A 27788-nucleotide genomic window follows, 5' to 3' on the forward strand; every position below is an offset into this window, starting at 1 on the left:
CGGAAACGTTCTTTCGAGTGTCCTCTGATTTATTAGAAACGTCGGAGATGACAAAGATGGCGAATTTTCTTCCAGCGAAACCTCACATGCTTATGTGAAAATTGTTTATTTTGCACAAAAATGTAATGAAAATTGCTTAGGTGGCTTGATACGCATCTCACAGACAGTTGAAGTGATTCGTTTGTGAAGTGATTGGATTCATCATGCCCACAGGCGGTTGGAATTTGGAAAATAAATAATGACCTTCTAGTTCCATTTTCACCGTTGTCATAATTTTTAACCATGACATCGAAGAAAGAAGTCCGCATCCTACTTGTCGGGGATCGTAAGCACGATTTTGACCTATTTTAGTAACTCTTTCATATTATCAATGTACCTAGTCTGAGTCATAGAGTTGGCTGTGGCAGAGAAGCTGCTGAGGTTGAATTGCATAACTTACAGTACAACCGGAATACTTTCCACTCCCTGCACATGCATCCTTGTGGTTACATAGCAACTTTTGATTTATGAATAAAATATAACTAAAGAATACAACAGATGTGATAAGTTTTATATTCAAATACACTTTAGTTTTAAGAATCTGATATTTTCCACCTTTTTTTGTTTTTATGGGTTTTGATAAAAACATCTGAACATCTGCGTTATTAATAATTGGAAATTTTGCTGCCTACCTGTGTATTTTAAGTGGTACTTTATGTTGAATTAAATTGATCATTCATTATTGATTATCAGACTAGTATTGTATCAACAAAACAATCTATATACTACTCACTGATGTTGAGTTTGGTCATTGTTGATATTATTATTGGTATTATGTTTATTCAGGCAAAGCATCAGATAAATTACAAATCAAAATCAAATACCTTGTAAAATACATTAATAATGTCAATACGCCGGTTTCGAGATACGTCCGAGTTATTTCCCTTTGAGAACTCTTGTACATAGTAAGGCGCGAAAGAATTTGTTTACACGCGGGAGTGGGACAGATATTCATCACAGCGTAAGTGAATGTACTCAGTAAGTTTCTCATACGCTGTTTGATAACCCAAATTCAACTGACACACAAACTAAGTAAGTGATAAGTATTTAAGGAGTAATTAAATACATAGAATTCTTATCCTATCACGTTATTTCGCTGGTCATAAGTACCATATCCAAGATATTTCTTGCAAATATAACATTGTTTGTATGTTTCCACTACGGTAAAACATTTCTTTCGATAGCATTTTGTATTTCCCACATTTACATAGTTAAAGAGAAGCTGCTTTTAATACATTTCATCGTCTTTCTCGTTGGCTGTATATCTACTCTGTCCCACTTAGGCATTCAAAGTTCCACTAAATGCACCTCCTATACAGAAGAGTTCGTATCTCGAAACTGGCGTATTAAGGATCACAAATGAATTTTTGGCACATTACTATCCTATGTACGCAATAGCAGTCCACATATTATCACAGCTATAGCTGCTAACAACATCATTATCAAAATACATGCTTATCATAGTACCAGGTCTGATCACAGACAATATAAATTATATACTTTAAATCAATGTTTGTCTAGGTCCTAGGATAACCCATGGAAGCAATTTATAAAACTTGCTTATTTCCAATGGGGTCCTAAGATGTTATAAGTTGATTATAGATTACGTATGACTAAGACAGCATAGACAAAAATAAGATTGAACATTAGATGATTTTCCTATGATATTAATTTTTATGATATATATATGTATATATATAGTGTTTCCTGACTTACCCTATATCTTGATCCCCGACCCTAAATTTGTTTATCCCAGGATCGGGATCTAATTATTGTAATTAAATTATCTGGCCTAGGTTGTTGATGATGGTAGGAAATATAAGACATCAAAAAGTGTGGACAGTATCGTAGTGAAATTGAGTGACATTTACACAACTCTTCAGTATTCAGATTTTATAATCTACATATATAAAACCAATCATTACATTATTATTATCCTAGATTATTTAGTATCATGCAAAAAAATGTCTTTCATCCACTGGAGTTGCAGACCTTTTTTTTTTTTATACATTGTTCACTTGTCCCTTCCCCTCCCCTAAAGAAAACCCCCCTGATCTGCCTACCTACCCTATTTCTGAAAAGCATGTAATTTGGAACCACACAAGTAATTTTTTGGCCTTAGATTTCTCTTCATTTGAAATATATGGTCTTCTGCAAGAAGTTTAAATATGAAACAAATATCATCTGAGCTTTATAAGCAATGAAGTATCAGATTAAAAGTCTCAATGACTTGGCTTTTATGGAAGACTATAAGGTTCAGTATTGATTTGGCATTTATTGAAGACAGTGGTACCTCAATATGGCCCAAACATGTTGCCTTTAAATGAAGACAGCATATTTTCAGTTTTCGATTGGCAGTAGGTCTGACATTTTCCCAGCACATATCAAAATCAAGCTTGAAAATATCAGAACTCGAACATGTGTATTATGCAATAAATATTTTTCACATTTTATGTGCCATTAACTTGAAATATATAGACGAGTTATAATTGAATTGTTAGCTAGAAGAAACACAAAATGACGACAACAAAAATTAGAATTTGCCTCTTCCAATGTGTCAGTTGATTAGTATATTTTAGAAGTATTGATTTTCTAGTATTACAATATTTATTGTCTATAGAATGTTACAATATTTAATGTCTAATCTTACAATATTTATTGTCTATAGAATGTTACAATATTTATTGTCTAATGTTACAATATTTATTGTCTAATGTTACAATATTTATTGTCTATAGAATGTTACAATATTTATTGTCTATATAATGTTACAATATTTATTGTCTAATGTTACAATATTTATTGTCTAATATTACAATATTTATTGTCTAATGTTACAATATTCATTGTCTAATGTTACAATATTTATTCTCTATAGAATGTTACAATATTTATTGTCTAATGTTACAATATTTATTGTCTAATGTTACAATATTTATTGTCTAATGTTACAATATTTATTGTCTAATATTACAATATCTATTGTTTAATGTTACAATATCTATTGTCTAATGTTACAATATTTCAATAAATATGCAGCTATTTCAAAATTAATGATAATCTTGCTACGTTGTAAACACAATGGGCAAATTCTAATGCCAAAGAGGATATGTATAATTTTTAACATCTCTTTAAAAAAAGCATCCCATAAGCACTTATTGTTTGCAATAATGATAGACCACTCTTTCTAGATTGGACGCTGTTCTGATATTTGGACTGACGCGGAAAGATTATATACTTAAGCCATCTCTTCAGAAAGACATCCTATTAAAACGTGCTTTTTGCAGATGCATAACTTTTGCTCAAAAGGGAAGAAATTAAGAATTTTGTTCTCTTTACACAGCGGGCGTGGGAAAAACATCATTGATACTGACCTTAGTGAGTGAGGAGTTTCCAGATGAAGTCCCGGCCAAAGCTGAGGAAATCACTATACCTGCAGATGTCACCCCGGAGCGGGTGCCTACACACATTGTGGATTACAGTTGTAAGTTACACTTCGTGAGGGAGACGCAAACCTTTAATACTTCATTCATTTGAAAGTTTCCCGAGAAGAAATTAAGTGTTTATCATCACTACATTCAAAACTTGGAAAGAATGCCTATTTACAATATTTGTGGTTTCATTAAAGTGGATTTTGTATGATGTTGCTGTATAGATGTTTAAATAGTAAATAATAGATGTAATTTAATTGTAGCACAAGAGCAAGATGAAGACATTCTGCAAGATGAGCTAGCAAAGGTAAAATTTAATTACATGTCGTAATGAAGGAATATCTCGGTAATGTTTAATTGTATATCATTGTTCTATCTTTACTAAATGTTAACTGTTTAGCGATACCAAGACATAAAATATTTATGTATTGTTTTGTGTTATTTTTACATAATCATTTGTATTTTGTTATTTCAGTCCAATGTTATTTGTGTAATATACTCGGTGGACGATGAAGATTCAATTGAAAGGGTAAGGGTTGAGCAGTCTACAATGATATATTACATACAAATTCTAAACATTTAATTGTATGTTGAAGTAGTACTAGTAAATGCGAAACTATCAGACAAATTCTAAACATTTAATTGTATGTTGAAGTAGTACTAGTAAATACGAAACTATCAGACAAATTTGAAACATTTAATTGTATGTTGAAGATGTACTGGGAAATACGAAACTTTCAGACAAATTTTAAACATTTAATTGTATGTTGAAGTAGTACTAGTAAATACGAAACTATCAGGCAAATTCTATGAAAACAGTTTTATCCAATATTATTCACTGTACAGATCACCTCCTTTTGGTTGCCATACATTCGTACTTACCTCGGGGATGACCATAAAAAGCCTGTTATACTGGTGGGGAACAAATGTGATCTGATGGACTTCAGCACCGAGGAGGTATAGCTGATAATGCAATTTGTTAAAAGTGTGTAACTTAGCAAAATAGATTGCACAAAGTTTATACAATAAATAATACAAATTGTTTCAGATTATGCGACCAATTATGAATGACTTTGCTGAAGTGGAGACCTGCGTGGAGGTAACATGAATGACTGTTTGGATGCTGCTTTTGATGATAACTTTCACACGTTAAACTGCTACCATAGTATGACTGAAATATGTCCTCTCTCTAACTTTCACACGTTAACCTGCTACCATAGTATGACTGAAATATGTCCTCTCTCTATTTCCAGTGCTCAGCCAGAACCCTTAAAAATATTAGTGAGATGTTTTATTATGCTCAGAAAGCTGTTTTACACCCTACAGCAGCTGTTTATAACTCAGAGGAAAAAGAGGTATGACGGAAATAGGAGTCTGTTATAGTCGTATGTGTGTGTGTGTGTATATATATATATATATATATATATATATATATATATATATATATATAATTCAATAAAAAAAGCAGGAAAATATACAGTTCCAAAATATATTTAAATCACTAGCACTTTCTGGATTTTAACATCCATCCTCAGGTGAATACAAATTAATATATATATATAAAACTCTAAACACTTTGTTGAAATATTTCGACCGTGTTACCGGTCTTCTTCAGTCGACTGAAGAAGACCGGTAACACGGTTGAAATATTTTAGAGGAGTGCATTATAATCATGATATTTTTGTACAACTGAAAATGGAGTCCATTATCATTATGAAAGAGTCTATCATAATCGTTTTATATATGTAATAGAAATTTCTGTTTTGAATGTTTTGATTTACAATAAAAGTCAATTTCAGTGAATTCCTGGGGTCCCATTGATTTACATTGTTTTCAATATTTTTTATTTCCTATAAGAAATCATTTCTACAATTTATTGATGAATTGTTTGAGAAGGGCTGATTACAAAGCAGAGAATTCTATCTTTACAGTTTAGTGTTAATTCCATTAATTACTTAATGTAGAAGGTTAGATCTCAAAAATATTAATTTGATCGTAAATTTCAGCTAACATTGCAGTGCAAGAAAGCTCTCACAAGAGTATTTAAGGTAATTGATTATTTACCAAAGTATCTAAGGTAATTCATTATTTATGAGATTGATTAAGATAAATTATTATTTACAAGAATGTATAAAGTAATTGACTATTTTCAAGGTAAATAATTTTTTACAAGATGAATGAATACATGTATTTACAAGAATGTATATGAGATAGAGCTACTGTTGTACAGTGACACCCGTTCCTCCTTGTTATCATTGTATCACAATATAGATATGTGTCTGTTCTATATCATTGTATCACAATATAGATATGTGTCTGTTCTATATCATTGTATCACAATATAGATATGTGTGTTTTATATCATTGTATCACAATATAGATATGTGTCTGTTTTATATCATTGTATCACAATATAGATATGTCTGTTTTATATCATTGTATCACAATATAGATATGTCTGTTTTATATCATTGTATCACAATATAGATATGTCTGTTTTATATCATTGTATCACAATATAGATATGTCTGTTTTATATCATTATATCACAATATAGATATGTGTCTGTTCTATATCATTGTATCACAATATAGATATGTGTCTGTTTTATATCATTGTATCACAATATAGATATGTGTCTGTTTTATATCATTGTATCACAATATAGATATGTCTGTTTTATATCATTATATCACAATATAGATATGTGTCTGTTCTATATCATTGTATCACAATATAGATATGTGTCTGTTTTATATCATTGTATCACAATATAGATATGTGTGTTTTATATCATTATATCACAATATAGATATGTGTCTGTTCTATATCATTATATCACAATATAGATATGTGTCTGTTTTATATCATTGTATCACAATATAGATATGTGTGTTCTATATCATTGTATCACAATATAGATATGTGTGTGTTTTATATCATTGTATCACAATATAGATATGTCTGTTCTATATCATTGTATCACAATATAGATATGTGTCTGTTTTATATCATTGTATCACAATATAGATATGTGTCTGTTCTATATCATTGTATCACAATATAGATATGTGTGTTTTATATCATTGTATCACAATATAGATATGTCTGTTCTATATCATTGTATCATAATATAGATATGTGTCTGTTTTATATCATTGTATCACAATATAGATATGTCTGTTCTATATCATTGTATCACAATATAGATATGTGTCTGTTTTATATCATTGTATCACAATATAGATATGTCTGTTCTATATCATTGTATCACAATATAGATATGTGTCTGTTCTATATCATTGTATCACAATATAGATATGTGTCTGTTCTATATCATTATATCACAATATAGATATGTCTGTTTTATATCATTGTATCACAATATAGATATATGTCTGTTTTATATCATTGTATCACAATATAGATATGTCTGTTTTATATCATTGTATCACAATATAGATATGTCTGTTCTATATCATTGTATCACAATATAGATATGTGTCTGTTTTATATCATTGTATCACAATATAGATATGTGTGTTCTATATCATTGTATCACAATATAGATATGTGTGTTTTATATCATTGTATCACAATATAGATATATGTCTGTTTTATATCATTGTATCACAATATAGATATGTCTGTTTTATATCATTGTATCACAATATAGATATGTGTCTGTTTTATATCATTGTATCACAATATAGATATGTGTCTGTTTTATATCATTGTATCACAATATAGATATGTCTGTTTTATATCATTGTATCACAATATAGATATGTGTCTGTTTTATATCATTGTATCACAATATAGATATGTGTGTTTTTTATATCATTGTATCACAATATAGGTATGTGTGTTTTATATCATTGTATCACAATATAGATATGTGTGTGTTTTATATCATTGTATCACAATATAGATATGTCTGTTCTATATCATTGTATCACAATATAGATATGTGTCTGTTCTATATCATTATATCACAATATAGATATGTCTGTTCTATATCATTGTATCACAATATAGATATATGTCTGTTCTACATCATTATATCACAATATAGATATGTGTCTGTTTTATATCATTGTATCACAATATAGATATGTGTCTGTTTTATATCATTGTATCACAATATAGATATGTGTCTGTTTTATATCATTGTATCACAATATAGATATGTGTTCTATATCATTGTATCACAATATAGATATGTGTCTGTTCTATATCATTATATCACAATATAGATATGTGTCTGTTTTATATCATTGTATCACAATATAGATATGTGTCTGTTCTATATCATTATATCACAATATAGATATGTGTCTGTTTTATATCATTGTATCACAATATAGATATGTCTGTTTTATATCATTGTATCACAATATAGGTATGTGTTCTATATCATTGTATCACAATATAGATATGTGTGTGTTTTATATCATTGTATCACAATATAGATATGTGTCTGTTCTATATCATTATATCACAATATAGATATGTGTCTGTTTTATATCATTATATCACAATATAGATATGTGTGTTTTATATCATTGTATCACAATATAGATATATGTCTGTTTTATATCATTGTATCACAATATAGATATGTCTGTTTTATATCATTGTATCACAATATAGATATGTCTGTTCTATATCATTGTATCATAATATAGATATGTGTCTGTTCTATATCATTGTATCACAATATAGATATGTGTTTGTTTTATATCATTGTATCACAATATAGATATGTGTGTTTTATATCATTGTATCACAATATAGATATATGTCTGTTTTATATCATTGTATCACAATATAGATATGTGTTTTATATCATTGTATCACAATATAGATATGTCTGTTTTATATCATTGTATCATAATATAGATATGTGTCTGTTCTATAGAGTCCTAGATGTAGAATTACATTGTGATGATTTTTGATTTCAGATCTGTGATCTAGACAATGACTCAATATTAAATGATGATGAAGTGCATCTATTTCAAGTAAGTCTTTGATATCTAATCATTGGTAGAAATTATGTTTAGTATATATAAATCTCTGTTTTTGATAGATTATTGTGAAGGAAATTTGAGCTATAACTTTTTCTTAGAATGTCATATAGAGTTAATATCACATATTTGAATGTTTCAAGTTTACTGGTAATTGCAGTCCTGTGTTAATGAATTTTGTGTGTATGTACGTTTCATCGTTTATGATTGCATTTTTTCAGGTGAAATGTTTCCATGCGCCTCTTCATGCCCAGTCATTGGACGATGTTAAGGCCATTGTCAAGAGAAACATATCTGATGGCGTGATCAAAAATGGCTTATCTCTTAAAGGTCAGTCGGATTGGTAGTTTATCTCTGTAAAAACATGAAGGCCAGTCGGATTGGTAGTTTATTCTTTTTAAAAAGGTCAGTTGGATTAATAGTGTAAAAAGGTCATTTGTATCGGTAGTTTATCTCTGTAGAAAACTTTTAAGGTCAGTCGGATCATTAGTGTAGGAAATTTAAAGGTCAGTCAGATCATTAGTGTAGGAAATTTAAAGGTCAGTCGGATCATTAGTGTAGGAAATTTAAAGGTCAGTCAGATCATTAGTGTAGGAAATTTAAAGGTCAGTCGGATTGTTAGTTTGTAGGAAACTTGATGATGTTTTAATAATTGGTTACTTACATTATATTGGGATTATAGACAAATCCAAAATAATTTCAAATAGAAATAATTTTACACTGCAGACTTGTCTTAATTTGTTGATGCAAAGTTTTGTTGATTGCTATATGTAGTACATGAAATGTAAAAGGCCATCATTCAATGTAAAAATTTCACAAATCATGGAAAACTCAAATTTGTTAAGTTACTTCTCAACATTGTTGACTGAAATTTAAATAATATTTGAGTGATAATTTTGAATTTTTTGGTATTTTGTTGGCATTTTTGTCATTAATGTGAACCTATATGGTGTTGCTGTAATAAAATTTGTATTTTCTTTCAGGATTTTTATTTCTGCATACTCTATTCATTCAAAGAGGACGCCATGAAACCACCTGGACAGTGTTGAGGACGTTTGGTTATGATGATAACTTACAGCTAACAAAGGAGTACTTGTCACCTAAGTAAGACGACACACCCCACCCCCACCCACCCACCCACCCACCCCGTCAGTCTATCTCCTCTCATTCTCATAACTTACAGCTAATAAAGGAGTACTTGTCACCTAAGTAAGACGACACCCCACCCCCCACCCACCCACCCCGTCAGTCTATCTCCTCTCATTCTCAGAACTTTTTGTAGTTAAGTTCCTGGTCTGTTTTATACTAAAATATTCTAATTGCGAAAATTCACTTTAAAATTTCATGGATGATTCTGCTCTCTAATTGAGGGGGGAGGGGAATCAACATCTATTTATGATTTTCCTGTGTTATAAAACACTATTAACATTGTTTGATATCTATACCCTCATGTATTGAAGTTTTGCCAAAATCACACCAAAGCACTGTGGCATATTCTTCTTTCAGGATCCATGTCGGATTAGGATGTACAACTGAGTTGTCTTTTGAAGGTTTACAGTTTCTAAAACTGCTGTTCCAGAAATATGATGAGGTATTATTTTATTTTACAGGACCTGAGTTCTATTTTTTCATAAATCAGACATGGAAATATTACAACATTATGGGGAATATATATGTTTTCACTTTGTCTGTCTGTCTACAAGTATATGTGACATGAATTACATCCACAGGACAATGATGGCTACCTGTCACCCCCAGAGTTACAGAACTTGTTCAGCACATGTCCCATGATGCCTTGGGGCCCCGATGTCAACAATACAGTGTGTACCAATCATAATGGCTGGATATCTCTGGCTGGCTATCTAGCACAATGGGAGTAAGTGCACAAAACTACTACATCAGGACCCAGGAAATAGACTTAAACTTGAGTCAAACTTAAACTCGAGTCAGATTAGGAAACAGACTTAAACTCGAGTCAGATTAGGAAACAGACTTAAACTCAAATCAGACTTAAACTTGAGTCAGATCTTCATTTATCAAACTGAAACTCAATATCTGTACTTGACTTAAAGTGAAATGATCTTACAACACATTTATTTACTGTTCTGTAGATTCCTAAAGATACGTGAGGAATTAACTACTGCATAAATTAGTGAGAAGCTTGTAAAATAAAATTACTTGCTCTTATTCTTATAATGCTTATAATGCTGAAATACGTGTAAAAACTCTTGATTAACAGTTCACTTATGAATACATGTTCTTGCGATTTGATGTCTACTACAAGTCTTTTTATGGTATTCAGTACTCACCAAAAAAAAAATGAAAAAATGAAAAAAATACTGTAGACTACTACTAGATGATTACAGATTTTAACTTCAGGTCAACCTGGGGCTTGAAGTTTTATGTTGTTATAATGTTATATCTACTGATGGCTTTGGTCGATTACAATGATTTACATTACTTTTCAAAGTAAGATATTACATAGCTTGCAGAAATCAATTATTTTCATGAATGGAAAGAAACTATTTCCTAACTTCACTGATTGTCTCTCAGACTGACCACATTACTGGACGTCCCGAGGACGATAGAGTACTTGGCGTATCTAGGGTATCAGTACTTGAAGGATGGACAGTTATCAGCAATCACAGTGACCAGAGACAAGAAGATAGATTTAGACAAGAAGCAGACCAGTAGGAATGTGTTCAGATGTCACGTCCTGGGCGCCAAAGGCGTGGGGAAGGTGTGTTTATGTTCTGACTTCAGGACACTGTGTGAACAAATTCAATGTCTCTGTTGTCCAATATTTCTCTACAGAATGTGAATAAATAGGCAAAACATGTAGAAATAACATTACAAACTGAATTAAGTCAAGTTTATCAAATTATTAGTGTTTATTGGGTATTTGTTTTCAAAATTTCCCCGTACAGGGACACTATGTAGAGACACTCTGTCATCACTCGAACTCTTTTCATTGATTAAAAATTGCTGTAGCTGCATCATGTTAGTAAATATTAAAGTATCAATGAATTCTCTACAGTAAGGAAACTCTCAAACATGTCCCAGTTGTAAAAAATTAGAACTCTTTAAAAGGAGGTAGAAAAATTTGCTTATAGCAAATGTCTGAAAAATGTTGGCTGATATATGATCATCATTTCAATAGTGTGTCATGTAATCCATCTTTTGCTTCTCAGACCTCTTTACTCCAAGGCCACTTAAACAGGAACCTGAGATACGTGGCCACTCTTAACAAGGAGCACCTGTCCAGTTTTACAATCAACACAGTACAGGTCTATGGGCAGGAGAAATATTTACTGGTAACATGTCAAACTTGTTCTACAATTTTTGATGAATTTTAAGTTTAAAATAAACAAAGTTGATTTCTTTCATCCATTTAGTAAATAATCAATTTTTGATTCTGATCTAATAAACCTTTGCGAACTCGAACCAAATGAGTTTGTCACCGATTTATTTATTTTGTAAACATATTGAACATGAAATGTAGTGGAAATAAATTAAGTTCAAATTACATATATACAAGACAAGTCTGCTGAACCAAGGTAATGATTGGCTTCACAATTCAAAGTAAAGGGATACTTTCTTGATGTGGGGTAGGTTTTCTCACTACCACATTAAAGTTATGATTTAAACATCGATCAATGAACAGCAATTTACAGATTCACTGACAATGACAGCAGGTTCACTTACAATGACAACATATCCACTGACAATGACAACAGATTCACTGACAATGACAACAGATTCACTGACAATGATTTCAGATTCACCGATAATGATGACAGATTCACTGACAATGATGACAGATTCACTGATAATGATGACAGATTCACTGACAATGACAACAGATTCACTGACAATGACAACAGATTCACTGATAATGATGACAGATTCACTGACAATGATGACAGATTCACTGATAATGATGACAGATTCACTGACAATGACAACAGATTCACTGACAATGACAACAGATTCACTGATAATGACAACAGATTCACTGACAATGACAACAGATTCACTGACAATGATGACAGATTCACTGACAATGACAACAGATTCACTGACAATGACAAAAGATTCACTGACAATGACTACAGATTCACTGACAATGATGACAGATTCACTGACAATGACAACAGATTCACTGACAATGACAACAGATTCACTGACAATGACAATGGATTCACTGACAATGATGACAGATTCACTGACAATGACAACAGATTCACTGACAATGATGACAGATTCACTGATAATGATGACAGATTCACTGACAATGACAACAGATTCACTGACAATGACAACAGATTCACTGACAATGACAACAGATTCACTGACAATGACAATGGATTCACTGACAATGATGACAGATTCACTGACAATGATGACAGATTCACTGACAATGATGACAGATTCACTGACAATGACAACAGATTCACTGACAATGACATCAGATTCACTGACAATGACAACAGATTCACTGACAATGACAACGGATTCACTGACAATGATGACAGCTTCACTGACAGTGACAACAGATTCACTGACAATGATGACAGATTCACTGACAATGACGACAGATTCACTGACAATGACGACAGATTCACTGACAATGACGACAGATTCACTGACAATGATGACAGATTCAATGATGACAGATTCACTGACAATGATTACAGATTCACTGACAATGATGACAGATTCACTGACAATGACAACAGATTCACTGACAATGATGACAGATTCACTGACAATGACAACAGATTCACTGACAATGACATCAGATTAACTGACAATGATTACATATTCACTGACAATGATTACATATTCACTGACAATGATTACAGAGTCACTGACAATGATTACATATTCACTGACAATGATTACATATTCACTGACAATGATTACAGATTCACTGACAATGATTACAGATTCACTGACAATGACAACAGATTCACTGACAATGATGACCGATTCACTGACAATGACAACAGATTCACTGACAATGATGACAGATTCACTGACAATGATGACAGATTCACTGACAATGATGACAGATTCACTGACAATGATGACAGAGTCACTGACAATGATGACAGATTCATTGACAATGACGACAGATTCACTGATAATGATTACAGATTCACTGACAATGACAACAGATTCACTGACAATGATGACAGATTCGATGATGACAGATTCACTGACAATTATTACAGATTCGATGATTACAGATTCACTGACAATGATTACATATTCACTGACAATGATTACAGATTCACTGACAATGATGACAGATTCACTGACAATGATGACAGATGACAGATTCACTGACAATGATGACAGATTCACTGACAATGACTACAGATTCACTGACAATGATGACAGATTCACTGACAAGGATGACAAATTCAATGATGACAGATTCACTGACAATTATTACAGATTCGATGATTACAGATTCACTGACAATGATTACAGATTCACTGACAATGATTACAGATTCACTGATAATGATGACAGATTCACTAACATGATGACAGATTCACTGACAATGATTACAGATTCACCAACAATGATGACAGATTCACTGACAATGATTTCAGATTCACTGACAAAGATGACGGATTCACTGACAATGATTACATATTCACTGACAATGATTACAGAGTCACTGACAATGATTACAGATTCACTGACAATGATTACAGATTCACTGACAATGATTACAGATTCACTGACAATGATTACATATTCACTGACAATGATGACATATTCACTGACAATGATTATAGATTCGATGGATGTGAAGTACTTAAATTACCGTTATGAAAACAATTCATTATCAGTGGACAGTTAATTTATCTCGTGTTTGGAGATATTTCAATATAAGCAATTTCAAATTAACTGAAATTTTAATGCAAAGAGAAAGAGGAACTATTGTGTAGGAATTATTTTTATTTCAAAATAAGCAATATTTCAAAACCAATTCAATAGAATTGGAGTAATCTGGATACATTTTTAAAGATTTGACTATACATGTACCGGGTATACATGTATGTGTTTTTTTTATTTCACTGATTATCAAATTTTCATATATTTTAAGCAATGTGACATGACTGATTTCTTCAGTATATTCAGAGAATAAGTAACTCATTGTTTATATGTGTGGTTTATTGTAGTTACACGAGGTAGATGTTGCCGTGAGTGACATGTTGAACCCAACAGAGATGAACTGTGATGTGGCCTGTCTAGTCTATGATGTCACGAACCCAAGAACGTTTGAATTCTGTGCCAGAATGTACTTGGTATTGAAACAATTTAATTACGATACTACATCATGGAAAGATTCCTAACTTGTTTAAATCTTTACAATGAAAAATCAAAGGACCAGAAAATGATTTGGGAACAAGTTAAAGCAGCTTCTTTATGGACTCTTGATACACTTGTCGGTATGTCGGTCAGTAGACCACATTTTGTCAGCTCACCACATGTTGTCAGCTCAATATCTAGAGAACCATTCGCTTGATTGTAATGATATTTCATATGTGGGTTTTTTATGAGTTGAAGAGGATCCCTATTGATTTTGAGGTCACATGGTTAAAGGTCAATAGTCATTCCACTCTGGACATAGGAAGATACTGTCTGCTCAATATCTTGTGATTCCTTTCCTTAACAGACATCAAAGGTGGTACACCTGTACATGGACCCCTATTGATTTTGAGGTCACATAGTCAAAGGTCAAGGGTCAAACTAGACATAAGATACTGTCCAAATTTTTGAAGGCTCTCCCCCCCCCCCCCCCCCCCCCCCAAACCAGCATCTATAGTATGGTTGTATAATTTCTGTATTACTTGAGTGACATGTCAGTTTATTGCCAGAAAATCCACCATTTTCACTCAGTATATCGGGCCTCCATAAGTGACTTGTTTAAGTTAGAAACATTTCCTTTTATGTTTGTGTAATGCCTACAACCATCTCTTCATTCCCTTGTAGAAACATTTTCTGGACAGTCGGATACCAACATTAGTGGTGGCCTGTAAAACAGAACACCCTCCCATTCGTCAGGACTACCACCTCAGCCCCGCCCAGTTCTGTCACAAGTACAAGTTACCTCCCCCTCAGAACTTCACCTGCATCGACAAAGTCAACAGGGAGGTGTACATTAAACTGGCCACGATGGCTGCTTATCCGTAAGTCTTCTTCATTCCAAGTTATAATGACAGCTGCAAAGATAGGACAGAGGATTTAGTTTATTGTAATATTCTGATGGTTTCTCAAAGTTTCTCTTTGAGCATGCGTAACAGGCCTGGTGCTGTCTTCTGGGATCTCTTTTGCTTCATTTGTTGTAAACATGTCACCCTGTTCATTTCAGCAACCTGAAACGTTTGGTCCACATGCTGCTTGTTCAGCAGAACCCGCTCTGGCTACAAGAACGAATAAGGTCTCAATCATTCATGCCCTTCTTGTTTTGTTGTACTCTGCATGCTGTGTAGTATATATTCTATTTTATACTTGTATCTGTGTATCCAGACATCTTCTGTTAACAAGGGGTCCGTTTGCATGTTTCACCAGGTGTGAAGTTTTGTTTCGTTTTTCTGATTTCATACATTTTAATCTTTGAATTTAAGAAAAAATACTCAGAACAGGAATAGTGGGTACATATAAGAATCTGTCATTTTGTCTGATCTGTGTCATCTTGTCAGATATTTTGAGAATATTTTGGAACAGTTGTCATTTACACAAACAGGTATTAATCATATATCACACAAATAAGTAATAGGCAAATGACTTTCAAAGGTCACTCGAGGTCAGACTTGTCAGAAAATGATTAGACTTGTTAGAAAACAAATAGACTCGTTAGAAAACGATCAAATTTATTACAAAATGATCAGAAATATTAGAGAAATTATCAGAATTGTTAGACAACGAGCAGACTTATTAGAAAACAATCAGACTCGTTAGAAAACAATCAGATTTGTTTGAGAAACGAACAGTTTTGTAAGAAAATGATCAGATGTGGTAGAGAAATGAACAGTTTTGTAAGAAAATGATCAGATGTGGTTGAGAAACGAATAATTTTGTTAGAAAATGATGAGACGTGGTAGAGAAACGAACAATTTTGTTAGAAAACGATTAGACTCATTAGAACACAATCAGACTTATTACAAAACTAACAGACTTAATGATCAGAATTGTTAGAAAGCAATCAGATTTGCTGGGAAAGAGCGGTGTTGCAGCTAAACATTGTAGACTAGTTTTGCTCCCCAGATGTTAGACTTCCCCAGGTGTTTATTAGAGTTCCTGTAAATATTGTCTTAATATTTATAAAGATTTAAGATTATGGAATACTCGTATTGTCTTCACTGTTAGATTGAATGACTAGACATTAGCAAGAAACCTAAGCACTATAGAAACCAAGTATTTATTTTGACTTTGTGTTGATAGTATTGCTAGTATTCTAATATTCTACTAGACAGTTTAGTGTGAAATCACAACTTTTAAAAAGCTGAAATTTTCAATCCACAATATTTAAAAATGATCTCTCACAGCTAGTATTGAGCTGTATAAGTTGCTATTGTAACAAGAAGAAAATTATATGAATCTGTGAAGGGAACCATCAACAAAGAGTGCTTGATGAGAAAGTTCATTACATTCAGATAACGTAAATATTCTACAGGTATAACTCATTTCATATGCTTTATTTCTTTTTCGTATTTTGATTACACTTTGTTTCAAAATTTAGGATAGTGGAATAATTCATTGTCATTCTATCTCATTTCTGTTTCTACCTCAAAATCATACTTCAGTGTTAGTGCTGATATCTGTATTTAAAGTTTAGTAAACTATAAACTGTACTTCACCCAAACTTCATTATGCTTCATTTAGGAAATGTTGCAATTACACATCGGATGCTGCATGTGACCTTTACATATACATAATGTATTTTCCAGAATTTGTCTTTAGGCCTTGTAAATGTCAGTTTTTAAGTTGAATGTATTATCGTTGATTTCCTCAGAGAAGTTCCGTGGATTGGGGATGTCTCCCTCCATCCACGCTTTCAATGTCTACATACAAACCGGCTATACGTTTATTCCTTAAATCATGACACTTGTATTCAGTATAGATATGTATGCCTATAACCTTGTTACTTGTAAACTTATAATCTTGTTACTTTGTGGATCAGGTCGGGGGCTTCGTAAGTAACAAAAGAAATAGCACTCTGCATATATCTTTTAAATAACTGTAGTGACTAACTAACAGAGCTTTTCTTCCTCGAACCTTTGGTGGGACAGTTTAAATAACTGAGGGTTACACTACCGCACTGAGTTGAATGTGGGAAGTGTAACTGTGTGTGTGTTTCCTCTAATTGGCAGTTGTAATGTGTGGTTTTCCTTTTGTTTTGTTTTCTGTTTTATTTAAACTTGTAGAGTACAGTTAGAATGAGCATACATTGTAAATAATGATTGTCTTATTAATGTCAGTTCACCCATAAGTGGTAGATATATTTCATTCCTCTATAGATTCACAAATGTCTTTTATAACATCAGTCAAACATGGCTTTATTTTTCTAATTTTTAAAATCTGATGGTGCATTTCCATGATTTCTTTTATTGTAATGTATTTTATTATACCACCATTGTTCATTCTTTTGTAGGCATGTAAGAGACATTATATCTCGAGATGATAAAATTTACATGAAGATTGGCCTAGTGGCTGCAGCACTGGCAGGACTGGGGTTTCTGGTGTACAGAATGACTGCCACCCACTCATCTAGATAATATTAAATATACATTGTTAGTGTCACCGTGTGATAATCAGAAGGATTGAGTCTTACTCACTGAAATGTATCTAAGTCTAAAGTGGCTTGAAGTCACGAAACAGCGCATTATTGCGAGATGATTGGTGGGTCTGTGAACTAAAGGAAATTTCGACAGAAAGCTAATGATCTCCATTAAATGATAAAATGACAGCATTGTGACTTTTAAAACAATCATGATAATGTGAAAATTGACATGGATGAAGTATTTTTTGTGTAACCCACTGCTGTTATCCTGACTACTAGGTTGTGTGGAGATTTTTGTGTTTTACTGTTGTGTATTGTGTATGAGTGTGTGTGATATTCTCTATAAATTATAAGTATATATATTGAAGTCAGCTCACTAGTATCTGGTCAAACCGAGGCAGAGATTAATAAAAATCCTAAGCTATATCTCGTACACACACAGCCATTTAATATTCCAAACAAGAAATATGATGTGATGCTTTCATTGGGAAGAAGTGAAATAGGAGTAAATAACATTTAAGGTTGACTTTTTACAACCAGCAGGATTCTGTATCGAAGTCTGGTTTTTACGTCTTTCGTTAAGTATTGGTCAACTTTAAAATTCAGTGTATCCTACGCGCAATATTCAGGTCCCAAACAAATGTGGACGTCATTTGTCGGATATATGATTGACATGTAGTATAAGAAATTTATAATGGATTCATACCATTTGGATTTCTAATTTAAATAATTTGTCATTTCAAGCTAGTTGCGTAGGGGTGACACATTTCTATAAAACATGAAAGTCTACTAATTTTTCAGTAGTTTTCTAGCTTGTAAAACCAAATACAGTTAAAACTCGTTATCTCGAACTCAATGGAGGTGATAAAAAACTTTTGAGATATCCGAGGGTTCGAAATATTGAAGTTAAAATACATATAGAAAATGTAGTTGTGACTTCCAACTCATTTTGACATATCTATGGTATTTGAGAGAGCAATGTTTGAGATATCGAATTATTGATGTTCAAGATATCGATGTTTGAGATATCGAATTATTGATGTTCAAGATATCGATGTTTGAGATATCGATGTTCAACTGTATATTAGCTGTGGTATCCAGTTGTGTTTGGTGAATGTGTATACACATGTAATAAATTTTTACAAATTTTGCCATACATGTAAATTGTATTTGATTAAGGATGGCATATGAATACATAAATTTGATTACATATGATTGTGTTGAATTGTTTTTCTTTACATGAGTTGGTGTTACCAAGAATGTATTAGAAGAGATGTTGCAATTTTCAAACAATCGTGAAACTTTGTCAAGAAATTTTGTGTCATATCCGACTGATTCCTCTAGGGGAGTTATTGTCTAATCATGATAAAATTTTTCAAATGCAGACGAACACCCTATTAAACAATAATAGTTTGAGATGGGATAATATGACATAAGTATTGTATTGAACTGTATAGAGGGAACTTACACTGCTTGCAAGAGAGCTAACTTTCCTAATGATGTAGTATAGTCTTTTGTTGATCACGCAAGTTGAGCAAGCGTGATCAGCACTTGGCTGGGTGACCGCTACACCTTACAGTATTGTACAAAATGTTTTGGAATAAGTTTTTTTAAAATAATGTTTACACCAAAATGTGTGTATGATGAATCTCTCTCTCTCTCTCTCTCTCTCTCTCTCTCTCTCTCTCTCTCTCTCTCCAGATACCTGCATATTTCCACTTGAAGTATAAAGAAGTAAATTAACTTCTCTGTAAATCGTAATAAATGGGAAAGAATTTATAGTTCTATACACAAGTAATTTTACTGAATGTTCTCTCAGGCACCTGAAGTGTGGTTAGTCTGTGTAGATCTTGTGTACATTACCCCCTCCCCCCTCCCCTCTTGGTGCAATGAAAAAGTATAGAAGTCTGAACTCATATTTTTCAAAAAAAATTGTGATTTACCCACCAATCACCCAAATAGGTCGTTCTAAACAGTCAGTTTATACTTTGAGATGACCACTTGTGAAATTCTTTAGAGTATATATTTGTTGCACATCTTTACATATATTGGTATCTCACAAGTGGTCATCTCAAAAGCTTACAGAAAGTAGAAACCAGCTATGCAGAACTTCTGAAGGTAATAGGTGGGGAAATCACATATAAATCATTGGTTGTATATTTTTTTATTTGATCTAGATGAGAGAGGGTTGTGTATATATAAAATTTTATGTAAGATCGTAGAGAATGGAAGCTCTCTACTGCCGACCCTCATGAACGGATAAAATGGAGATCTGGGATGAAATCTGCCATGCGTGCAGCTAGCCAGATACCTGGAAGGGGGCCCACTAGTGTGGACAATACCCGTAATTCTGCATGGAAATAAAAAGGAACCGACAACAACATACATGTACAGGCTATCCACGCTTCAGGTGAATGTGCTTGTGTTAAACCTATGAACGGTCTCTTCTTGTAAACTTTAATTTGGCATGTAATGGTGCATACCAGATCCATATTAAATATGAAGCATTTAATATTTGGAGAGGGGGAGGGGGAATGCACTTGGTCATATTGTGGATTTGCTAAAATGTGTTGGTCGATAGCATAGTTTCTAATAACTCTTGAATAATTTAGCAATCTATCAAAATTGTAGAATTGGAATTTTGTTTGAACAACTTTTTGAATTTCTTATCAAAAGTTGCAATCAAACCCTTAATTTACTGATTGGAAAAATCATGATGTTGCCACCAACCACTTTGACAGGTGCTTTATCTACATTGAATCAGTTTGCTTCTCTGTTTGATACTGAAATATACATGTATTTTTCTGACATGAAAGCTCATAGAATTCAATTTGTATGCATGGCTGTTAACAACATTCAAAGTGAACTTTATGATTGAGTTATCAACATAGATTTTTTAGTGTTGATTCAGAAAGCCTTTTTGTCATGTTTTAATAGCTGGGGTAAGAAATTGAAACAGATGCCATGCTGAAATTTCATGCTCTTCCGAAAATCGTAATAAATAATGAATGATCATGTTGAATTCAAAATCGATATTGAGAATATACGTTGCACATCAAACTTCTTTAATATTATTTCTTGTTTATTTTCACGGTGGCGAATCACGTGATTTTGGCATGACCTATTACCCGGAAAAATGACGACCAAATAAGTCAACACGTGGGAAAATTCATACCAATAAGTAACACCTATATTAATAACAAATTGTCTCATAATTCTTATATCAACATTTGAAGAATATTCTCAGGAACAAATCTATACTAAAATAGCACTACATGTGTGATAAAAGCAGAGAACATATTATTGACAAAGTTTTTTGTTTTCAGTTAAAAACATTTTGACTGCCAAAAAAAAACTTTCAATGTTCTGGACTGCTTCTATAGATTTCATGCATGTAGAACTACCAATTTTAGTATAGATTTGTTCCTGAGAAAATCATTCAAATGTTGATATAAGTTATTGGACAATTTGTTATTGATAAAGGTGTTACATTTTTGTTTGAATTAAAATTTTTCCTTGTCTTGACTTTTGTCGTCATTTTTCCAGGTAATAGGTCATTGCCAAAGTCACATGATTTGGCACCGAAATTTTGATATCAATGCTTGATTAAAGTTCATTGATATCAATAATTCAATTTGTTTATGTTAAAAAAATTCCAAATTTTTATCAGTCTCAATGAAATTTATTTAGTGAATCATAGAGGTTTTACATGTCTGATTTCAAGTACATCAATTTGATTAATTAAATAGCTATAAATTTGAAATACTTTTAAAAATCAATAACACAAAAAAAAAAAAAAAAATATAAAGAATTAAGTTATTGATATATAGAACCATATTTAGATTATTTCAAATGATTTCATCAATTGATATAAAGAATTCTGTGATATATATTTATAAAGATGTAAATTAAATTAATGTCAATGAAGTTCTCATTATATATCTGTATCAAAATCATGATATTATTGAGGGAGGAATGTAGTATTTAGAGCTATATATCGGCCTGGATAGCTCAGTGAATAGAGCACCAGACTCAATATGTTTGATTCCTGGTCCAGCCAAAAATTCCCCATATCAATTTCATTCCACATATTATATAATTATATTATGTCTGTGCACAGGAGTTTGAAATTTTATCAATAAAGTCAATAAAATTCACTTGATTGACCAAGCCATGAGCTATGCGTTAGCATAGCATAGCTCATGGCTTGGTCAATCAAGTGAATTTTATTGACTTTATTGATAAAATTTCAAACTCCTGTGGTCTGTGATAATCCCGTTGTCAAAAATATTTGGACCGGGTGAGCTAAAACAAAAAATTATGTTAATTTGAAACAGCCGAAGAACGATTTAACAAAAATCCAAGATGACGGCCTCCGAAGAAGCTATGGAAAATGAGCAGGAGAAAGGGCATGTTTTAGAAGAATTTAAGGAAATTCAAGAAGTGAAGAGCCTGATCGGATCATTAGAAAATAGTTACAATGATCAAATTGCCAGAGAGACGTCCTGCGAAAGATTCACGTGTATGTGCTTGTTAATGTTTGCAGATGACTCATCATGTCTCATGTTTGTTTTTATTTTTTCGTCAGGATTATTTACCACAGTTTAAAAAAAAAATAAAAAAAATAGATCCTTCAATATTTATAATGTTTTTGAAAATAAAAATTACTTTATATATAGAGAAAGGTCATATTTAAATTGATGCAGATATTTCGTGACAGGTCCCTGCAGCTCTAAAACTGAATAAAAATATTGAATCTACCCGTCGTAATCATGACTTCTTTTAATTAATATTCACTTGTAGAGGACAGTTTCTTAACTGAAAACCATCACTATCAACAATATGTTTAAGCTCATTGATGTGTTTTCCAAGTTGATAAAAAAAAAAAATGCTTCTGGGGTTTTTCTTTTAGAGAAATTTAACATTCTGAATCCTAGACCTATAGTTCAAAATGTAGGACATGCAAGTAAAAATGATAATTATCAAGATTCTGGCATTAACACACACAAATTGCGAGGTAGAAGAATACTTGATCTACTCAGTTTTTTAAACATTGGTCTATATGCTACAATTAATAAAAATGTACTGTGAATATAGCCTGATTGTTGACAAGAATTTAAAAATATATATATCATACATATGACATGTTGCTTGTGCCCTTATATATTGAGATATAACACAACACTCTTGTCTTCATCATTGGCAAAATGGGCATTTCATGTCATTAAAGAAATTTAATTTTTGAGAGAAGTCTCTGCATCCAATCAAAATATGTCAAACATGCAACCACATATATAAGAAAATAAAGGCAAAACGCCAAAGATCACAGGTGTGTTGGAAAACTGTAGTAGGTTGTATGGCGATAGTGAGGTAGAAGTTCTTGAGGCAGAGACTGGAGTTGAGTACTGCATGAGTCCTGAAATGGTTTTTGAATTCCGTATTTTAATCAGTTCAGTTGAAAAGCACCTGCAATGCACCTCCTCAAAAACGATGCGAGACCAAAATTGTTTTCAATACATGTAACATATTGCTGAAAGTTTTTGTATTTGAATACGGAAAATGGATCCATTATTTCATCTCCAATACGCCGGTTTCGAGATACGTCCGAGTTATTTCCCTTTGGAGAACTCTCGTACATAGTAAGGCGCGAAAGAATTTGTTTACACGCGGGAGTGGGAGAGATATGCATCATTGTGTAAGTGAATTTACTCAGTAAGTTTCTCTTACGCTGTTTGATAACCCGAATTCGACTGATACACAAACTAAGTAAGTAATAAGTATTTAGGGAGTAATAAAATACATAGAATTCTTATCCTATCACGTTATTTCGCTGGTCATAAGTACCATATCCAAGATTTTTCTTGCAAATATGACATTGTTTGTACGTTTCTACTTCGGTAAAACATTTCTTTCGATAGTATTTAGTATTTCCCACATTTACATATTTAAAGAGAAGCCACTTTTAATACATTTCATCGTCTTCCTCGTTGGCTGTATATCCACTCTGTCCCACTTAGGCATTCAAAGTTCCACTAAATGCACCTCCTATACAGAAGAGTTCGTATCTCGAAACTGGCGTATTCCATCCTGGTTTTAATATTTAGTATGTTCAACGAGATCATGTTTTCTGCGTTAACTTGGGCAAATTTTCATCAAACAAGCACATGTTACTTACTTGCTATCAGATATAGTGAGTTCAGGCACATTTTATCGTCATTTTTTGAAAGTTGAGGGGTGGGAAACAAACAAAGATAAATAGTGCCATTATATTTATATGAAAAATCTTAGTTAACAGGAAAAGCAGTTCTGCCCAACCCCCTAAATCGTAAGGGTTGGGTTGGGTTGGGGGTTGGGGGGGGGGGTATTCTTTAGTTCATGAGTTGAACTTTGCATTTCCTCTACCATTTACCGCTACTATATCAAATGACCAGCTAATGAATCGATCTTTGCATGTACTAATAACAAACTTTAATGTATATGATAATTTAACGCAATCTCAGGAAAACGAAGAGGGGTGGGGGGCAGAAGTGTTGCAGCATGTACGTTTCTGGAGATCGATTTATAAATAATTTATTGTGATTAATTATATCATATCATAGCAGTCGGTTGTTTAAATGACTGGAAAAAATCTCATAAAGTAAATATCCACACAATTGCATACGGTGTAGGAAATAGACTTTTCCTTTTGTTTTATCTCTGCTACCAAACATCAAAATTATAATCCAATAACTCATGTTTTGGCCATTCATTTGCAACATTCCGAAAAATAATCTTCAAACCAGGCCAATATTTTTGTATCAGAAATGAGTCGTCTTGAGTCATTACTAATTTGTATACCAGAGTTGCCCAAGTGATGCATAATTTTTGTAACTTCTCTTTCTGAAGAGTTCCAATATTTCTAGTTCCGATATCCCGTATTGGCTTAGGTTTACTTACAGTTTCCTTGTATATATTCTCTATTCTTGTAGTTATTGTTGATAAATATCAAGAACAGCCACACCTCATTGATCCTCACCTAGGTATGTCATGTGTAATTTTCATATCCATCTAACATTTGCAAATTTTGCATGAAAAATTTTCAGATACTGAACAAAGTTTTGTGTGGTGTACACTGAACAAGTTTTGTATGTTGTAGAATCTTTAATGATGCAGATAGTGGACACTGTAAGAAACCCAAGATATCCACCTGCATTGAAACAGGAGGCCTTTAAATACCTGTATCTCATCACAAAGGTACGTTGTAATTAACAGAAGGTCTATAGATACCTGTATCTGATCACAAAGGTAAGTCATAATTAACATGTCTATAGATACCTGTATCTTATCACAAAGGAAAGTCATAAGTAACAGAAGGTCTATAAATACCTGTATCTTATCACAAAGGTACGTTGTAATTAACAGAAGGTCTATAGATACCTGTATCTGATCACAAAGGTAAGTCATAATTAACATGTCTATAAATACCTGTATCTTATCACAAAGGTAAGTCGTAATTAACAGAAGGTCTATAAATACCTGTATCTCATCACAAAGGTAAGTCATAATTAACATGTCTATAAATACCTGTATCTGATCACAAAGGTAAGTCATAATTAACAAGAGGCCTATAAATACCCGTATCTCATCACAAAGGTAAATTAACAGTACCGAGGCCTACAAATACATCTGAAATATTATTTTGATTCTTAATAATGCACAAGTGTTAATGGTCTATTTTTAGGTAGTTCTTATCTGTATGTAAATTATCTTTGATATTTTCATGGTTTATGATATGTGTTCTCGTTATGTATGTATTTTATAAACGTCTACAAATACTACATCATTACAGAATTAGTTTTATGTACAGTATCAGCTGATCTTGTAATTAATTTCATGATTACTTGTTTATGCAGATGAGAGGCTTTAAAATTGTCATTCGATATTTTCCTCACGAAGTGGCAGATGTGGAACCAGTTTTGTCAGAAATGAAACAACAGAATCCTCAAGATTTTCAGGTATGTTTAATACTTTGTTAAATTAACATGCTCTATAAAATCGACTCGGCTACATTCAATTTTTAAATCAACATGCTTGATATAGAATTAACTCAAAATTGTTGAATTAAAATACTGCATATAGAATCAACTTCATGAATACAAACTCAGCAGTGTTTTTTTTTCAATACTTAGGGAATGGGACCCGGGGCCCTTACAATTGGGAAAATTAGTGACAAAACAAAATAATTGGGAAAATTCATTTTTAATGAAAATTTGTGATATTCATCAATCATACATTTAGAATCAATGCTTCATATACCAGTACTGTGACAGTGTCCACTGTACCAGAAATCATGAGGTTTTTATCACCAGAAGTGCCATAATAGATAAAGTGTACATAATATAAACATTTTGTTTAGATACGTCATACAAATAATTTTGGGAATTTATGATTGGTATTTTTTTCAGTCAGATTTTGGGAAAATTTCAGGGTATTTCGGAATGGGACTGGGGCCAATATTTGGCCCCAAGTCAGCCCCCCCCCCCCCCCCCCCCCCCCCCCCCCCCCCCGTAAAAAACGCACTGTAAAGTGTCCTGAAGAAACCTACCTTAGCTAAAAGCTCAAGTTATTTGTATGTCGCCTGTCCGTAAACTTTTTACATTTGGACTTCTTCCTGAAAACCACTTATCTAATTTCAAACTTGCCAAAAAGCATTCTCGAGTAATGAGAATTCAAGTTTATGTAAATGAAGGGCCATGACCCTTCAAAGGGGAGATAATTAAGAAAAAATCTTCTTTCAAGAACTACTGAACCAGAGAACAAAACTGATATGAAGCTTCCTTATGGGATGTAGATTTAAGTGTGAGTCCTGGGACCATGGTGGGGTCACAATAGAGGTTAATGTTTTACATAGGAATATATAACAATAGAGGTTTCAATGTTATACATAGGAATGTATAACAATAGAGGTTTCAATGTTTTACCTAGGAATATATAACAATAGAGGTTTCAATGTTTTACATAGGAATATATAACAATAGAGGTTTCAATGTTTTACATAGGAATATATAACAATAGAGGTTAATGTTTTACATAGGAATATGTTACTATAAGTGTACAAAAGTTTTACCTAGGAATATATAACAATAGAGGTTTCAATGTTTTACATAGGAATATATAACAATAGGGGTTTCAATGTTTTACATAGGAATGTATAACAATAGGGGTTTCAATGTTTTACATAGGAATATATAACAATAGGGGTTTCAATGTTTTACATAGGAATATATAACAATAGAGGTTTCAGTGTTTTACATAGGAATATATAACAATAGGGGTTTCAATGTTTTACATAGGAATATATAACAATAGAGGTTTCAATGTTTTACATAGGAATATATAACAATAGGGGTTTCAATGTTTTACATATTAATATATAACAATAGAGGTTTCAATGTTTTACATAGGAATATATAACAATAGGGGTTTCAATGTTTTACATAGGAATGT

The 27788-nt window shown here is 32.4% G+C and overlaps 2 protein-coding genes across 4 annotated transcripts in view; both read left to right on the forward strand.

The window, feature by feature from the left end:
• The first annotated feature begins 15 nt into the window (after positions 1–15).
• On the forward strand, positions 16–19515 carry LOC125669981 (mitochondrial Rho GTPase 1-like). 3 transcript variants are annotated; one of them, XM_048904867.2, is made up of 20 exons: positions 16–325; positions 3383–3523; positions 3734–3777; positions 3946–3999; positions 4317–4427; positions 4519–4569; positions 4724–4825; positions 5477–5518; positions 8435–8491; positions 8719–8827; positions 9481–9601; positions 10004–10088; positions 10228–10373; positions 11051–11237; positions 11689–11811; positions 14698–14823; positions 15512–15708; positions 15891–15959; positions 17703–17714; positions 18174–19515. In XM_048904867.2, the coding sequence occupies exons 1-20, from the start codon at positions 283–285 to the stop codon at positions 18295–18297; spliced, it is 1944 nt and encodes a 647-aa protein (XP_048760824.2). In that variant the 5' UTR covers positions 16–282; the 3' UTR covers positions 18298–19515. The 3 variants fall into 3 exon arrangements, with proteins under 3 accessions (XP_048760824.2, XP_056018192.1, XP_056018193.1); XM_056162217.1 differs by lacking the exon at positions 17703–17714; XM_056162218.1 differs by lacking the exons at positions 15891–15959; positions 17703–17714.
• Positions 19516–22480: 2965 nt separating this feature from the next.
• Positions 22481–27788, forward strand: part of LOC125669970 (tubulin-specific chaperone D-like) — a 69513-nt gene continuing 64205 nt past the window's right edge. Inside the window, exons 1-4 of the mRNA XM_048904853.2 lie at positions 22481–22824; positions 25271–25321; positions 25438–25535; positions 26195–26296. Of these exons, the coding sequence (XP_048760810.2) occupies positions 22668–22824; positions 25271–25321; positions 25438–25535; positions 26195–26296 (408 nt within the window). The 5' untranslated portion in view covers positions 22481–22667. The remainder of the gene's footprint in view (positions 22825–25270; positions 25322–25437; positions 25536–26194; positions 26297–27788) is intronic.

This window comes from Ostrea edulis, chromosome 4 (genome assembly GCF_947568905.1).
Source record: "Ostrea edulis chromosome 4, xbOstEdul1.1, whole genome shotgun sequence".
Taxonomy (NCBI): domain Eukaryota; kingdom Metazoa; phylum Mollusca; class Bivalvia; order Ostreida; family Ostreidae; genus Ostrea; species Ostrea edulis.

What these genes read in the sequence shown, in the direction of transcription:
- LOC125669981 (XM_048904867.2), top strand. Translation starts at nt 283, where the DNA reads ATGACATCGAAGAAAGAAGTCCGCATCCTACTTGTCGGGGATC. An exon ending in ACACATTGTGGATTACAGTT is followed by an intron (nt 3,524 to 3,733) that starts GTAAGTTACACT and finishes ATTTAATTGTAG; the next exon opens with CACAAGAGCAAGATGAAGAC. An exon ending in TCTGTGCCAGAATGTACTTG is followed by an intron (nt 14,824 to 15,511) that starts GTATTGAAACAA and finishes ATTCCCTTGTAG; the next exon opens with AAACATTTTCTGGACAGTCG.